The sequence below is a fragment of the Monodelphis domestica genome, chromosome 1, assembly GCF_027887165.1.
Source record: "Monodelphis domestica isolate mMonDom1 chromosome 1, mMonDom1.pri, whole genome shotgun sequence".
Taxonomy (NCBI): Eukaryota; Metazoa; Chordata; class Mammalia; order Didelphimorphia; family Didelphidae; genus Monodelphis; species Monodelphis domestica.
In genome coordinates this window covers 713,853,736-713,871,436 of record NC_077227.1, presented here as the reverse complement: position 1 = coordinate 713,871,436, position 17,701 = coordinate 713,853,736, and the positions used below count along the sequence as shown (strand labels likewise).

General features: G+C 42.3%; 1 protein-coding gene across 6 annotated transcripts; it reads right to left on the bottom strand.

Annotated features, from left to right (window-relative positions):
- Positions 1 to 1,168: 1,168 nt before the first annotated feature.
- ADAT1 (adenosine deaminase tRNA specific 1) lies at positions 1,169 to 17,563 on the bottom strand. Of its 6 annotated transcripts, XR_008917847.1 has the most exons (12): positions 17,403 to 17,499; positions 12,070 to 12,270; positions 11,243 to 11,311; positions 10,265 to 10,319; positions 9,024 to 9,154; positions 6,744 to 7,365; positions 5,768 to 5,913; positions 4,969 to 5,068; positions 4,789 to 4,883; positions 3,227 to 3,313; positions 2,949 to 3,065; positions 1,449 to 1,581 (listed from the first exon to the last, which is right to left on the bottom strand). XR_008917847.1 is itself a non-coding variant. In XM_007477393.3 (10 exons), the coding sequence occupies exons 2-10, from the start codon at positions 12,230 to 12,232 to the stop codon at positions 1,449 to 1,451; spliced, it is 1,506 nt and encodes a 501-aa protein (XP_007477455.2). In that variant the 5' UTR covers positions 12,233 to 12,270; positions 17,403 to 17,563; the 3' UTR covers positions 1,169 to 1,448. The 6 variants fall into 6 exon arrangements, 4 of the variants coding, with proteins under 4 accessions (XP_007477455.2, XP_056680447.1, XP_056680473.1 ...); XR_008917848.1 differs by lacking the exon at positions 4,789 to 4,883 and having other exon boundaries at positions 17,403 to 17,498; XM_007477393.3 differs by lacking the exons at positions 2,949 to 3,065; positions 4,789 to 4,883 and having other exon boundaries at positions 1,169 to 1,581; positions 17,403 to 17,563.
- Between the last annotated feature and the right edge of the window lie 138 nt (positions 17,564 to 17,701).

Sequence of the window (17,701 nt, the reverse complement as noted above, 5' to 3'; positions counted from 1 at the left end):
ACTTCTGCTTTTTTGAGAGGATGTGACATTCAGAAAGTACCTAGTCTGGTGGATTTCTCTGTCATTTATATGTAATCAGATGATATTTAGGATCAACAGAAAGGTCTTGGTTCACTGTTTCAGGCTTACAAGGTGGCTGAAGAGAGCTTCTGTCCCAGGCTTTCTCAGAAGGTGGTCCCCATTAAGGACTTCTGGGTAGAAAGGTTTTGAGTTGGGTTGCTTCATCTCAATGTGAAGAAGGCATTTTCCTTCATTTAACAACAATATATTTTTTTGGGAATAGAAATAGCTCTGTTTCAGCAGAGGCACAAAATACAACCAAGAGAGGGTAGTAACTGTTGCAATGCCCACATTGTTCCAAGCTATTCTTGCCAGAGACAGGAAGGGAAATGGTGTAAAGACCAGAAATCTTTGGCTAAGATTTGTTCAGTGCATTGTTTTTTCAACCACAAATTGGTCCTAGGGCCTAAGAAGAGGCAACTTTCCATAGAAACAGACATTACCAGGGCAGGCCGTGCTAGGGCGGGCTGGGCCAGGGATTGATCATTTTCCCCAACATGAGCTTTTCTCTTTTCCAGACTATTAGCTAATGCTTGGCACTGCTGCTACAAAATGAAGCACTTAATATAGTTACCATAGTCTCCATTATAATTTATGTGAAAGGGCCATACAAAGACTATAATATGAGGTAAACTAAATCAAAGCAAAACTTTAAAATGTTGCTTTTTCCTGGGAGGAGGATTAGAATCCACAGAACACCAAGAATTGAAGCAACATTAAATTGACTCTCTCCACAAACTAATTTAGTGGAATTATTATAAATAAAGCTATCTAAGCCTTCCTCAAATTTTTATATACCTTGATGGGTCCAGGTCCTTAAGCACCAGTACAAGTTGGAACATTATCTCTTTGGAGAAGATAATTTTAAAATTGGAAATCATAAGGAGAAATATGTTCTCTTCTGGTAGTAAAGCATAAAGTTTATACTTTCTGGTTGCAGAGATCTTCTTTTATGAAAGAGATAACTTTGGTCTGTCATCTGCCTGCCTGAGGAGAAGGCCATTTCCTCATAAGGCAAGGCTCCAACTTCCCTGCTGAGATTTGTTTCACTCAGCACAAAAATAGGCTTCACTAAGATCTGATTAAACAGATGGAAGCTGCAGATCAGTACTTTTCAAACATATTTATTCAAAAAATGGTGGGGGGGGGGGCAGTTTGGGATGTTGTCTAGGATCCTACCACAACGTGTGACAGTCATTTGAGAAAACACATCAGATCTTTTCAAGATGCCATTTTACTGACTCTGCACAGGCCAAACACTTTAAAATCCTTGGACCAAAGATTTACTTTCCTTAGTTAACAGAAGAGCCGAGATTTGTTCAGTGTCTGTGTGGGACAGAGGCTGGAAAGCACCCTGTTTCGAATGGCTTAGTGCAGATTTTGTCTTCTCATTTAAACTGATGGTAATCTGGTGAATTTCTGATCCAGGAACCAAATGCCTGCTTCTGAAGTGTCTTCCAGGCTTCCTGGTAGCTGGCTGCTGCCTCCTTGTACTCCCAGTATGTTTCCAGATTCTTGCCCCTAATGCAAACACACACCCATACATAAAAGCTCTTCCTGCACATTATTTTATCCATTATGACCAGACTGAAACAACTGGACCAATACAGCAACTCTCACTGATTGTTAGAGTAGTTTACCAAGGAGCACTTTAGGGTAACAATATTAATCGCTATCATGATGACAGATTCTGCTGGAGTAAAATAAATACAAACAGTTGCACCTACTTCTTGGCCCAGTTTTCTCAATATGATTTATGATCTGGCTCAGTTAGCACAGACAATAATAACTTTCCAGCCACCTTGTTTGTGCACTGACGCAGAGGACAGACATCGGGGCCTTTACCAGACACAGTCAGCTCTCCTAACAGGGATTCTGATTGCTCTCCACCCTTTCTAGGACACCAGTTTCTGTGGAAGGGTGGTCACTGAGGCACAGTTAGGATGCTCAGGTACACTGAAAAGGTTTTGTTTTTTTCCCCCGGACTTGAGTCCTTCCATTGTAAGATGAGGGCTTTGGTTGAGATGATTGTCAAAGTTCCTTCCATCTCTAACATGAAAAATTATTTATGAATGTTCTTTGTTAACACTAAATCTGACCTCCTTTGTTCTTAGCTGGTGATTTGCTAAGACACCCTTCACAGCAAAAACCTTTTTCCTGTAACTAAGCACATAACTCAGTAATTCTATTAATGCCCCTCTCATCCCATCCTTTGCCAGACAAGGCATCCAGCCTGTGCTGGAAAGCACTGTCTTCACTGGGTACAACCTAAGACTGTTAAAATGGTCCCAGCTTTAATGCAGTCAATTCCCCTGTATAAAAAAGACAAGTATCTTACGACGTAACTGCCTCTGGGAGGCTGCTGGCAATCCAGACACTGAAGATATAGGGCAGCAACATGTAGCTCCATCCCTTTATTTTCAATTTTATTTTTTTTAACCCTTATCTTCCATCTTAGAATAAATACTTGGGTATTGGTTCTACGGCAGAAGAGTGGTAAGGGCTAGGCAATGGGGGTTAAGTGACTTGCCCAGGGTCACACAGCTAGAAAGTGTCTGAGGCCAGAACTGAACCCAGGACCTCCCATCTTTAGGTGTGACTCTCAATCCACTGAGCCACTCAGCTGCTCCCACTTGATCCCTTTTAGACAGCCCCTTTTCAGTGAGGGTCCAGCTCTCCTGTTGTCCTGACCTAGAAGGTTTAGGTTCTGGGCTCCTGTCTAGGAACTATTTAAATTCCTGTGAGAAAGCAAGTCACTGATGGGAATAAAAAAGGAGGCTCCTTACAGAAAATTCAAAACAGCAAAGGAGTATGTCTACTCTGAGAATTGATTTTTACAGTGTAAATCTGATTACGGTTCAGTAAAAGCCAATCAATGATAGCCTTACCCAAATTTCTAATCCTGGCTCTCATTTGCAACTCACTGTGGGATCCCCTCTAGGTTTTAGAACCAGCAGACTCCTTCCCCACTCCATCACCCCAATGTCAGTCATATGAATTATGTTCTAAGAAAGATGGAGGAAAAAGGAGTAAAATAAATGCCTGCTAGTAAGTTGGGACAGTTATCTGCAATAAGCTCTCAGGCACTCATCCTCCCAGAAGAAAAATTCTTAAATATTAACAGCCCCACAAAATAGTCTTTTCAGAGTGACAAGGTGTTAATTACCTGAGAGATTCAGGTCGCTTGCTCTCAGAAATACCGCTCACCAGATTCTGGAACAGGTTGAAGAGTTCCACCTTACAGACTTTGGATCTATTCAAGAGAAGAAAAACGGCAACAACTAGTCACTGAATATTGAGTATATATGCCCAGTGCTGTGCTAGGTACAACACAAGACACAGATGATTCATTACTCCTCCAATGGCCACAGCTTCCTCCTCAGGAGCTAGGACTATGGGACAGCATGAAGTAAGTGCTCCCTTGTGTATACAAACTGCTCTAAGAATTCAGAGGCTGGCTCTGCTAATGAGAAGGCCTCATGGAAGAGCTGCGAGCTGGGTAAAGCAGTAAAGGTTCTTACTGGGGGGCATGGGGATATCATTTGCCAGGTATGAAAAGTGGATAGCATTAGCAAAAACGTTGGGATAGGAACAAGTATAGCACAAATGGCTGCTGTACTTTCACCAAAGACATCTCCAATAGGATGTGGCTCTACAGTTCTGTATTGCTCATGTATCTGGTCTCTCCATCATGAGATGGACCCTTTGAGAACTAGAGCTCCCTGGCCAGAGCTGGCTTCTAGTCTGGAAAGTTTATCTAGATACAAACTACTATAGTAACTAATTGGCTAAATGACATTACCGACTCAGTAATGGCACTATTGAGAAATCCAGACAGAAAGTTCTTGGTTGCAAATGGGTCTGATAAGATTGCCAAGGATGGCCCTAGTGATTTAGAACCCACAAGTAGTCTGGGCAAGTGACAAATTGGCTCCTAAATAGACAAAACCCCTAGTCCTGTCTTTGGTGCCAGTGGGTGAAGACTTCCTACTGCCTAGGCCCCGTAGAAACCCTGGCAATTAGGCTAGAATCAGGGATTCTTAACCCGAGAGCCATGACTTTATTTTTTAAAAAATTTGGTAACTATTTCTCATGTAATCTTATGTATTTTATTTGAAGCATTTAAAAACATAATTCAGAGAAGGAATCCATAGGTTTCACCAGCCTACCAAACAAAAAAGCCTAAGAGCACTGTTTTAGAACCTAGTTCCTACTAGACTGTTTGTAACTAAAACTATAGAGATGCAGGCTAGGTTTCTTTAGACAGCAACAAGCAGACTGGAAGGGATGAAAATAATACTGTTGTATGCTAAGAACTATTTTGATGAGAATATGAAACGACCATCAAGCCTAGAAAAGCTTATTCCCCAAACACTAGTATAAACACACCAAGACTATTCAAGGCCTTCTCTAAAATAGTTGGGACAAGATGTGATTGTCCAGATATTTAGTAAAGACCATCCTAACAACTGGAGAGAGAGGGGCATGGGACTCCTCCACACTAGGAGTCTAAATAAAACCTCGGTGATTCCTTGCATTGTAGATGAGATTCCGATTCAAATATGGGTTGGACCAAATGGCATCTGTGAGCTTCTACCCATGTCTAATTTATGTGAAGGTCCTGCAGAATCTGTTAAAAAGTAGTGTTTGGGGAGAAAGACTCTTTAGGTTTTCTGCCCTGTCAGGACCCCCAACAATCACTGAGTCCTTAATCAGCTTGGAAGCCACCTCTTTTCTTTGGGTTTTCCTCATTAGAATGCTCCTTGTTAGCAGAGACTTCTCTTGCTTTTCTATTTATAGCCTCAACATTCAGCCCAAGGCTCCTATAAAAATGAGAGGAAGTTCATTTAAGTCAGAGGAAAGCCTCAAGATGCAGCATTACTGCACACCCGCCTCCAGATAGCACACCTGGTTTGAAGGCTTCCAATACTCTTCCTTGTAGCTCCCTGCCTGAAACCATTGCAGGTCACATCAAGCGGCTCTTCTGGGACTGCACTCCAACTTATGGCTGTGAGAAGACACAGATCACCAAGTCAATGTTGCCTAGCATGGAGGCTGTACTGTGCTAAAGACATTACTAATATATTATGTGGGAGTTAATGATGACCAGGGTAAGAGATGGGGAGGGTCCAATAAGATCCATGGCATTTTCCTCCACTAAGTCCCATTTTGATGCCTTCTTATGGCATGGCGGAGACTATAGATTGGGCTCCTGAAGGTTCTATCAGTACAGCCCAAGCTCTGACACATTCTCTCCGGCTATAAAGGCAGACTGGCTCAGTTTGGGGGGGGCTTATCCCCACTCTGAATGTGGAAGGGATTTTTGACCACAGCAATTCTAGAAGTTATCGTTGGGACTGTAACATGTATTGGTAAAAATAAGTACACACAAAAAAAATCCCCAGATAGATCCTTGAACATTGCCAATAATATAATGAGAGACGACACTAAAGAATCCATGTATGACCATTTTCTGGACTTTTAGTGTGAAAAGGGTCTGGTTTTTCTTTGTTTAATTTGTTTTGTTTTTTGGAGCTGATGGAGAGAAAATCTGATTGGTGAGAAGAATGGTTGCTTGTGCTGCAGTCTACAAGAGGCTACCTGATGGACTGGACAGGGAAGTCTCAGAGAAGGACACTGCTAGATAAATTCTTCACTCTGCAAACTGAATCCCAGAGTATCAATGGGAAAAGGTCAGGTCACTCACCAGCCCCACAAGGAACAACTTTCCCTGGGCAATTAGTTCTCTTTGCCTGAACTGCACGGCGGCTATGCTCAAACAACAAATTTGATTGAAGCATTTTCAGCTCTTGGACCTGGAAGCCTCTGGGCAAACTGGACACATGCTGACATCTAGTTATGGGGAAAAAAATTCATCATTTGGCACAAATGGGGTTCCCATCTTCTCTCTTACCTCCTGCCCCAGACTTCCCGAAGACTGAGAAGTAGAGGCAACTTCCTTAAATGTCCAGAAATCCCATCAACAGAATCATGAAACGACAGCAGGGAGATGGAGTTTTTTTTTGGATGTGAGTAGAGATCCCTAGTTTAACAGTAGTCAATCTGAAAATAATAGCTTTCTGGGTAAACTTAAATCTAAAACAATACACCTAGATAATGGTCAGAATCAAAAGATGGCCTTCTACTTTGAAAGGGCAGTTTCACTTTTTCTTGTGTCTTCTCTCTAAATATGTCAGAAGGACAAATCACCAGAGAACCTCAGAACGAAGTCTATGGCCTACAGAGTGTACTGCCTCCCCACTCCCATCCTGGTCAGAGTTGGTGCTGCACGTGGAAGAGTATAATGTCCTCACGCTCTCCTGGGGAGGAGCTAACCTGAGCTTGCCACAGTTTGGCCCTTACCTTAGAAAGGTCAATCAATTGTGAATTCAGAGAAGCACATACTTAAGAGTTAGAAAAAAGGTTTGAGTCTTGAGTCTTGGCTCCACCATTAACTAGATGTATGATTCTGGCTGAGTCACATATAACCTCTTTGAACATCTGTACAAGGAAGATAATAATACAGCCACACTCTGTGCTTCCCAGGTTTGTTGGGGGGCTCAGATAAGGTCAAGTGTTCTGTAACTGGAAAGTGGTGTATAACAAGGTAAGCTCCCCTCGCATATCTACCACACAGACATGGTTCTTGGCTGCCCCTCCTCAACGGGGGGTCATTCTCTTACCTGTCAATCACGGCTCTCTTCATGGCCTCAGGACTGTAAGGGCACTTTCCTATGACCAGAGCGGCTAAGTAGACGGGCTCTTCCAGGAAGTGCATCAGCAGGGCCCCTTGGCACCCAAGCACATTCCATCTTGCAAGCTTGTCACTACAGGACATAGAACAGGTTCGGTCTCCTCGACCTGGCTTCACTCGAAGTAATCCCACCCGGTGATATTCTATACCAGGTTTCTGAGTATCTCCAGCTTCCCCTGGCACACATTTTGCTCCAGTTCTATAAATATCCACTACTTTAGCACCAACTGGGACAGTCCCCTTAGTAGCTGCTGGTCCATTTGCTGTAGGACTGAGATTGCTGGCATCTAGGGAGGTTTGTAAAGTTCCGTGTTTCCCAGGAGAATAATCCATGGCTCTATCACTGGGGACCTCTCCAGAAAGATCCCTAGGCTCTGTCCTCATCCTTTTAGTTACAAGGTGGGCAGGGACTGCTTCACATTTCCTTTTATTTTCTAGCACCACAGGATCACCAATGGCCTCTGCTGATTGGCTAATTGTTTCATCACTACGGACTGGAGAGCAAGGTTGGTCTTCAAGCTCAAGCATTGGGATGATGGAGGCATCCCCACCTGCAAGGGAAAACATTCTCTAAGATAAGATAAGGACTATTTTCACTATCCTTACTACAAAAGAGGAGATTAGAGATATTCTGATGAATATATAGTCCTAGAAATTATGCCAAGAAAACCAAAGCTCAGTAAAGAATGATATGCAGCTGTGAGCAAGATAACCTCTTTAACTACTGGGTGTTTCTATTCTGTCTTCCTAAAGAAACCCGAAATTAGTACACATATCTCCAGCCCTCCCAGCCCACACATGAGCTTGGCAAGATTAGAGATCGTTTTTTGGTGACATGACAACTGAGGCAGAGAAAAAAAATGCCTCAGGTGAAATTCCATACCACGTGCTCTGTCTGGATGTTTAAATGGATATTCTGGCTCATGACATCACACTTGACCCTGAATCTGTACTCAAAATGGGGAACGAATCCTGATCCTCCCCACACCAAGCAATGCTTTCGTGAAGATATTAAGGAGTTTTTGTTTTCACATTGCTTAAATTTCTCCCAGTATCTTTTTCCTCTCAGAAAGTAGCCTCAAGATGAAGAATATTTGTAAGGAAAAGAAAAAGAGAAAACGAAATCAAATACCAAAAAAGCCTGAAAACATCTCCCACCTCTGCCAAGGGGTTCCCCAAGTGATCTTAAAAACATTTGCGGTTTCTACTCCAGATGAAAATTCAGTGCCAGATTAGAAGGCTGATTCCCTCCTGACCAGCTTCAAGCTGCTCTCAATTATCCTGCCCCTTTATGTGCCTCCGTCATTATGTGATAAGTGAAATGAACACACTTCCTGGGGACTTGTTCACCCTCGTTGGCTGTATAGAATATTGCTTGCTAGAACAAATATAGCAGCTGATTTTTACCTGACACTTCCCAGTTTATAAAGTGCTTTACAGATTTTATTTTATTTCATTTTCACAACAGCCTTGTGGGGGAAGATTGTACAAGAATAGCCAACATGAAGAAACTAACTCTCACCAAGATAATGTGACTTGTCTAAGGTTAGGTTTAAAAGATGATATTCTTTCCATTGTATTTCTTTGCCACACATAATAGTGAGTCATACACTAGGGCTTGTCTATTGGATTCTGTTATGGTGGCCATGATACAGGCCATTATAAGAACAGTATGGTGGAAAAGAATACTTGACTTCATCTCAGTAGATCTAGGTCCAAATGCCAGCTTTTTTATTTACTAGCTGTAACAACATGAGCAAGTCCTTCACTTCTGGAGCCCCAGTTTCCCCATTTGTAAAGTAATGATTCTTCTGATCACTCTACTTGTGATGAGCAAATGAGATAAAGAATGTGAAGAATTTGTTAACTATGGAGCTAATATTAAAATGAATTTTGTTCTAATGAATTTTTTTAAGGAAATGAACATTTTCTTTCTGAACCTCCCAATGGTTATATCTTTCCATAATCTGATTAAGGTAGTGATGATCCTGCCTATATAAACAGACTATAATAAATAAGGACATTGACATTAAACTGACATAACCACATTGATCCAGGAGATAAATGGAGAGACCTTGGCTTAAGGACACTTTAAAAGGCATGCAATATTGTAGCTTTTATTAAACTTAAAAAATAAATGTAAACTCTGAACATCAGTAAGAAAAGAAAATGGGGTATATTGAAAATATAAATAGTCCATTATACTCACATGGAGTGTGGCTAGAAAAAAAAACAAAATGCAAGTCTGGTTTGAGCTTCCACATTCCGGTCTTGGTTCCTGGCATAAAGATACTGTCTGCTTGCAGGCTGACTGCACTCCTGAGCTGATGGAGCAGGTACCTGCCAGGGAAGAACATGGTTGGAGGCTCCCTGAGGAAGGAGTTGTGGTCTGGTGTGGAAGGCCATCCCTGCTGCCCTCTGATCAAAGCACCCCCTCTTCTTCAGGTTCAGTAGAATGCTGTCCATTTTATCTAAACCTCCTCTCTCACCTCAACAGTCAGGGTGATGGATTTCTTGTAGAAGAGTGAGTGGTCCTTCCTGCAGACCTACCATTATCTGTGGCAGCAGAGCAATTACTATGAAGTTTCTCTCTAGGCAAAGGTGGAGTCTGGCCTTACTTAGCTTTTTATGTTGGCTGTATATAATATGGTAATGAAGACTCAAAGGTAAATTAGGGCCCAGTGCCAAAAGATTCTTGACTTCACTTAAACTAACAGTATTGAGAATATGAAAACATCGTGGGCCAAGCAATATTGGGTGAGGAGGCAAAGCCCAGTGAGTGACTGAGTGGGTCTTGATCCTTGCAGAAGTTATTTTAAAAAATCTACCAGGTGAGTATGAACCAATTAACATTAAGCACTTACTATGTGCCAGGCACTGTGCTAAGCACTGGGGATACAAGGCAAAATCAAAAGCATTCCCTGTTCTCAAGCTGCTTACTCTCTTATAATCCTTATCTTCTGTCTTGGAATGTCGGTTCCAAGGCAGAAGAGCAGTAAGGGCTAGGCAATGGGGGTTAAGTGACTTGCCCAAGGTCACATAGCTAGGAAGTGTCTGAGGCCAGGACCACCCATCTCTAGGCCTGGCTTTCTATCCACTTTGCTGCTTTAGGGCAGGGACCCAATATTTTTGTGTGATTTATGGCCTCCTTGGGCAGTCTGTTGAATATTATTTGGACTTTTTTCTCAGAATTGTATATTTTAAAGAAATTTATAATTGAAGGAAAGCTAAATTTCAGGAAAGACTGATGAAGTATAAACATATAATCTTTTTCCCATCCAAGTTCAGAGAGCCCATGAAATCTATTTACTGACCCTTCAGGCACTATTCTTAAGAACTCCTACTCAGTGGCATGAGAATACCCATACCACGATCAGTCTGCTGAGCAAGACATGAAACTTTTTTAGATATAAGGCAGAAATAGTTTTAAAAGAAGTTTTAACACATCACCTCTGGAAGCTCCTCTTGGCTATGACCTCAGCATGACTGTCATTGAGGATATCTCCTGTGGCAAAAATGGGAAACCCTGTGAGGTCATAGAGAACTTGAAGAAGGTTCCCCCCTCTCTCCCCAGTACCACAATCCATTTCTTGCCTTAAGCCCCAGAAACAGAAAAGAGCCTTCCTCCAGCACTTTGGACCAATCACACTCACTATTAATGCTTCAAGACTCCATCACAACGATGGTACAGTAGGAGCAAATCTTTAATGGTGAGGGCCCTGTCTCTGATCTGTAGCATACCTGATGCTTTTACTTACAATATGCTTATGTTTGGGGGCTAAAAATGTTTTCCTACCTGCAATGAGAGCTGCTGACACAGGGGAGTAAGGCTCTCTTCAGCAACCTAACATACCCATGGCTGCCCACTGCCTCTGATGTGCCCATTGTCCTAACGGGAAAAACAGCTTTCTTGTAATCTCTATAACCTGGAATGGCCCTGATGCTGTTCTACCTGTGATAGTGAGAACCTGTGGAGCACAGGGAACAGACTTAGAAGAAAAGCACTAAAGGTAAAGACAAATTTAACAGCTGAAATCCCCATGAGAATCTACACACTGAAGCCCACCCACCCTGTGCCTGGATTCTGTTTGCTTCCCCTGGAACAGAGAAGTATCAAAAAGTTATGGTTATACTCTCCTTATTCCTCTTTAGAGACTGCCACCAGACATGAGAGGGAATCCTTGGTAGAATTATGTAAATATTTCATTTGCTTAAAAAAACCAAACCAAACCTCCCCCTTCTGAAGTTAATTTTTTTCCATTAAATGGCATTTCATCTCTTGGACTTAAATAATAATTAAGCATTGAACACCCAGCTAGCTACAGCTGGCAATGGCCTCGTTTCTTGCTAGGAACACAAAAGGAAGCAAGCTCAGCATGGGCACTCATTTCAAAGATGTCAGAATCTATGGCTCCCACCCCAGCTTACCATTTTTTCTCATTTTGGACAGGCCAATGCATTTCGTTCCTGTTCCCATGGAGACAACTTCCTTAGCGACTGGGAAAAACAAATTGTCAAATGAGTTCCCATTGTCTAAATGTTCCCCAGGTTTAATGAGTCAGGTCACTTAGTGGCCTATTGCCAGAAAAGAGTCCTGTGATGAACAGCACATCTGGTACCAGCCAACCACTGTGGTCCTGGGAAAGGTGAGCAGGGCAGTGTAGACATCTACGTCAGCGCTAGAAGACCTTTCAGGATGAATCTTCTAACTCCTTCATTTTGCAGATGGAGAACTTGATGCCCAAGAAAATGACAAATATCTTGAATGGTAGCAAACCGAAGGAGAGCCCAGTGAAACCCAATGGGGGACAAACATTTGAGGATTACACAAAGATAATTTTACTACACCCTGGTATTCTAACAGAGCAGTAACTTAAAAGCTTTGGTAAAACTGATTCTCAGCTAGGTGGCTCTATGGATTGAGAGCCAGAGAGGTTCAAATTTGGCCTCAGACCCTTCCCAGCTGTGTGATTCTGGGCAAGTCACTTAACCCCCATTGCCTAGCCCTCACCGCCCTTCTGCCTTGAAAGCAATGCACACTACTAACCCTAAGATGGAAGCTGAGGGTTTAAAACACCCAACTCATTCTGTATTTACTTATTGGTGGACACTTTTTTCCCACTAGAACAGAAGGAAGCTCCTTACAGGCAGGAGCTGCCTCACTTTTTTCTCTAAATACCTAGCCTAGTGTTTGGCACATAGTTACATCCTTAATAAAGATTTGCTGTTGGTTTGTGGAAGAGAAAAAGTCTCACCTGGTAAGATACTGGGGTCATGAGAACCTTCTGCCGGAGAACTCATCTTTACCACAGCTGCCAGCAAGGTCCATTCTCGGTCTGGCTCAGGCTTGCCCTGCTTGGGTAGCCTCGTGCTATAGTGAGTGTAGCACAGTTGGGCAATTTCATCTGCAGGCCACATGGTCTAAGCAGAAGCCCTGATCTCAATCTGGATCAGATCTGATAAGTCATCACAGAAAATGAAAAGTAGAGATGAGAAGTTCTGGGTTCAAATCTGTCCTCAGCCACTTCCTCGCTGTGTGACCCCGGGGCAAGTCGTTTAACCCTAATTGCTTAGTCCTTGTCGCTCTTCTGTCTTAGAACTTTTAAGATACAACCAACATAAGGGTTTTAAAAAAAAGGAATACAATCTGCTCCAACCAAAATAATCCTTTTCTAACCTACTCTGTGGATCCTGGTAATGTCTACCGGAAGAGTCACACACATGACCCCTACAACCCTGCCAAGTGCAGCCTCAACTAGATTAAAATGCAACTGGGGAATAGTTAACAAAATAAAGATACAATAAAACATGAAATGTGTGGTTTTCCAAGTTAATACTGTAGCTTTAGGGGATCTCTGTATATGCTTCAGTGGCCTCCTGGAGGGAGACATCATTATTCCCCAAACCTGCTCTTCCTAGATGAAATGTTACTGGGGGCAACATCCCATCCCAGAGTAGGGCCTACGGGTTCCCCCTTGGTCCCGAGCTCACATTTGTTTTTATAGATAGTAGATAAAGACAACAGATAATACACCAAATACTACCCCATTTTATAGATGGGAGCTCAGAGACTGTGCCCTCCCCTTTTTCAATTCAGTATTAATAACCAAAGAGTAACCCAAAGGGCTCCCTGTCCACCTCACAAGGCTGTTGTAAGGCTCCACTCAGGCAATATGGGTAAAGTGCTGTGCACTTTAAACTTTAAAGCACTGTTTTACTGACAGCTTAAGAATATTACTTTTAGTGACACCCAGATGGCTCAGTGGATAAAGAGTCAGATCTGAGACAGAAGGATCTGGGTTCAAATCTGGTCTCAGACATGTCCTAGCTGTGTGACCCTGGCCAAGTCACTCGACTCAACTCAATTGTCTAGCCCTTATACAGCTCTTCTGCCTTGGAACTGACACTTCGTAATAAGTAAAAGTTATTTTCCCAAACTGGTGCCTCTTTAGCTTTTTGGGACAAAGAGAAGAGGCAGGGCAGGTCAAAACTAGCAATTGTATCTATTAACTATGGTTCTATACAACCCTAACCAGTTATGATAGGAACCAAGGCACATCCATCTTTGAGAAAATCACATTATGTAGCATCTAAGAGCTGCATCCCTCAAGTATAATATAGGAAGGGCTCCCTTGATTAAAATGAGTCTCCCTGGACCAGGATTTAGAAACTAAAATACAGTTCATCAGGTACCTACTGCCTGCTTTATTTGCACGGTTGGCTGGAGTTCCTAAAGAGCCACCATACACTGCCACCATCCAGGCTTTTACTCTTGAGTCCCTGCCCACAATAAGCACTTCTCTGAAAAACATTCAATTCAATGAAATAAACATTGCCTACCCCTACTGTACAGGCATCCTGATTAAAGACAAGAAGACGTACAGTCTGGGTGACGGAGGCTGTTTCTGAATCTTTCCCATCTCAAGCCACTCTGCAAGCCTAAATCGCATCAGAGTAACTGATTTGCACAGATGTAAGAAGCTTCCTGGAAGTCTCTATGCCTAAGAAAGTTCACTTTCAGGTCCCTGCTAAAATCACTCCCTACCGATGCAGGGACCCTGCTACAATCCCACCTTCTACAGGGAGCCTTCCTTAAGCCCTCTTCATTCCAGTGCTTTTCCTCTTTCAGTTATGTCCTGTTTATCTGCTCATTACTCACTTTGTACGTATTTATCTGCATGTAGGTCCCCCCAGAAGACTGTAAGCTGCCCGAGGGTAGAGGCTGCCCTTTGCCTCTTTTTGTGTCTTCAGTGCTTAGCACAGTACTGGGCACACAGTATGCTTAATAAATGCTTGATTGTGTCTCTTAAGATACTCACAGTGCTAGGGATCTCTGACTTCCAGTGTAATGGGGGGGATTACAAGGATGCTACAAGATATACTGGAATATTGTCTCCCAAAGCACCAAACTCAAGTTTCAAAATGAGAAAGTGCAGATGTAAAATTCGGGAGTGGGCCCTTTGACCCAGCCATAGCACTGCTGGGTTTGTATCCCAAAGAGATAATAAGGAAAAAAGACTTGTACAAGAATATTCATAGCTGCGCTCCTTGTGGTGGCAAAAAAATTGGAAAATGAGGGAATGCCCATCAATTGGGGAATGGCTGAACAAATTGTGGTACATGTTGGTGATGGAATACTATTGTGCTCAAAGGAATAATAAAGTGGAGAAGTTCCATGGAGACTGGAACAACCTCCAGGAAGTGATGCAGAGCGAGAGGAGCAGAACCAGGAAAACATTGTACAGAGACTGATAAAATTCGGGAGTGGACCACTTTTCTTGAACTCTGTATACTGGTCTCAACAAGCCCTACCTCCCCAAACCTCCAATACTCTGAGAAGCACTTCACTGACTGGGAGAGAAATGAAGTTCAAGATTAGCTACATGGCTAATAAGAATCATTGCTTAACTCGGGCATCATGCTCTAATTTATGCATATGGGATTTTACTGCCAGATGGGACTTAGAGATGCCCAGAGAGCTATAAAACTGCATGTTCTTTGACCCAGTCAGTCATAGTACTACTAGCTACCCCAAAGGTCAAAGAGCCTATATGTACAAAAATATAGCAGCCCTTTTTGGGGGTGGCAAATAACTGGAAATCACGGGGATGCCCATAAATTGCGGAATGGCCGAATAAGTTATGGTATATGATTGTAATGGAATACTGCTGGGCTAGAAGAAATGACAGGCCGGATAGTTTCAGAAAAAACATGAGAAGACTTACTGAACATTATACACAGTAATAGCAATAGTGTAAGGATGATCAAACGTGAAAACCGTAGCTACTTTGATCAAGATACATTTTTTTTCTCCTTGAAAACTTTTTAAAACTTTTTAAATTTTAAAATATTCTTATTCATGGCTACATGATTCCTTTTCTCTCCTTCCCTTTTCTCCTCTCTCCCAGGGCTGACAAGCAATTCCACTGTTATACATTTGTTATCACTTGACACCTATTTCCATATTATTCATTTTTATACTATTATATTTATATATGTAATATATAAATATCACTATATAAATTAAGATACTTACATATATTTTAACAGAGACAAAAAATGTGTGACATGGCTCCTAGGTTCAAATCTAGATTCAGACACTTCTGTGTGATCCTGGGCAAGTCACTTAACCCCCATTGCCTGGCCCTTACCACTCTTCTGCCTTGGAACCAATACACAGTATTGATTCTAAAGTGGAAGGTAAGTAAGGGTTTAAAAAATAAATAACTGAATAAACATTAATTGCTTATGGGTAGGTCAAATCAACATAATAAAAATTCTACTTAAATTAATTTTTTAAAAGCATAACAATAATTTTTTACTGTAATAATCTTAAAACCCCCAAATCATAAACAAGAGATGAATCAAATATTTTTCTTCTGTATTTCTACTCCCACAGTTCTTTCTCTTAATATAGATAACATTTTTTTTCCTTAAGTCCCTCAGGATTGTCCCAGATCACTGCATTGCTACTAGTAGCAAAGTTGATTATGTTTGTTCGTTCCACAATGCTTCAGTTATTGTGTATAATGTTCTTCTGGTTCTGCTCATTTCACTCCACATCAGTTCATGAAAATCTTTTCAGTTTATCATTCCTTACAGCATAATAGTATTCAAGCACCATCATACACTCCAATTTGTTCAGTCATTCCCCCAATGGAGGGGACCCCCCCCCCCATTTTCTAGCTGATCAAGGCACTTCTTAAAGGACCCATGATAAAAAATGTTATCTGCCTCAAGAGAAAACCAGATGAACCCTGAGTGCAGATTGAAAGAACCTTTTTTTGGTGTAGTTTTTCTTTTGCAATATGGCTAATATGGAAATGTTTTGCATTGACTTCACATGTATAATTGCTATCACTTTGCTTGCCTCGTCAAGGAGAGGGGAGGGATGAAAGGGAGAGAATTTGGAACTCAATTTTTAAAAATGATTGCAAATTTTTTTTATGTAATTGGTAACATTTAATGAAATACATGAAAAATATATTTAAAAAAGAGGAGGCAGCTAGGTAGTGCCATGGATTGAGAGCCAGTCCCTGGGATGAAAGGTCCTGGGTTCAATTTTGACTTCTGACACTTCCTAGGTATATGACCCTGGACAAGTCATTTAACTCCCTTTGCCTAGCCATTATGGATCTTTGGACTTGGAACCAATACACAGTATAGACTTAGGTTAAGAGTTTAAAAATAAAGTTCATCTAATCCAAATCTTTTGTTTTACAAAACCGACAGACATTAGGTAATTTACACAGGGTCTCACATTGAACTTCAGAATTGGAAACTGGCCCTCAGGGATCCAGTCTCATTAACTAAGCAGGAATCCTGTCTACAAATATTATCCCTGGGTAAATAATTATCTGGATTGCATTTAAAGATGTCCAGGAACGGCGGGTAGTAAATTTGTTCTTATATAGAATCTAAATCTCCTTACAATTCTGACCCTCAGTCCTGCCCTCCTTGGCCACACAGAACTAGAATGCCTGTCAGGGCCCTTTCTGCCTCCACCCCCCAGTCCAAACTAACAATACACAATCCTTTGTTGTTTTTTTCCCAAAATACTTTACATCCTTATCTATTTTGAGCTTCAACACAATCATTATTCCCATTTTTCAGATGAGAAAAACAATACGTAGGGACTTGATCAAGACCCTTTCCCTCTCCTGTGCTATTACAAGCCAAGGGCTAGATTTGAACCCAGGTCTGGCATTGAATTCAGTAAAACTATTCCCCACCGATAATTTTATGATTCTAGTGTCCAAGCCGGGGTAGAAAAGGTACTAGATCCCCAAGGTCTGCATCTTACAAGCAAGCCCTCCCTGGCCGGCTCGCGGAATCCTAGGGCCCTGCCCACCCTCCCAGGCAGGGGGCCCTGTGCTGAGCGCAGCGAGAACAGGAGAGGTCGGAGGCAGGAAACGGGTAAGGCCGCTCCTCTCTCCACGTGGGGGTAAAGGGGGCTCGCTGTAGCGGACTGGGCACCTCGGAGGCTTTCGCGGCCTATTTAACCACGAGTGACCCCGGCCCGGCTCTGCTCCACTGTCGCCTCACAATTCAGGGCCGCCCGGTCCGATACCCCTGGAACTCAGCTCACCCTGACTCGCCAGACCCGACTTCGGAAATAAGAAGTCAGCCCACTGCGGCGGACGTGACCTCAGGCAACCTGCCAGAACGCAAAGCCCGCTGGGATATGTAGTTGTCCCGATCGGAACACCAACTTCCGGTAGTTGACCTCTAAGCACATTGGCTCCCCGAAGCATGCGCAGACGTCTGGCAGCTCAGGTTTTGTACCCCAGTTCAGTTGCGTGGTGGTAAAATAATTAGCAACCGGCTTTCCAGAATCGAGAAGAAATGGCAAAAACTTAAAAGCTTTAAACGTAACTAATATGTTTT

What these genes read in the sequence shown, in the direction of transcription:
- ADAT1 (XM_007477393.3), bottom strand. Translation starts at nt 12,232, where the DNA reads ATGTGGCCTGCAGATGAAATTGCCCAACTGTGCTACACTCACTATAGC. An exon ending in GCCAAGAGGAGCTTCCAGAG is followed by an intron (nt 9,155 to 10,264) that starts GTGATGTGTTAA and finishes CTTCCCTGGCAG; the next exon opens with GTACCTGCTCCATCAGCTCA. An exon ending in ATTGGAAGCCTTCAAACCAG is followed by an intron (nt 3,314 to 4,968) that starts GTGTGCTATCTG and finishes TCTCTTGAATAG; the next exon opens with ATCCAAAGTCTGTAAGGTGG.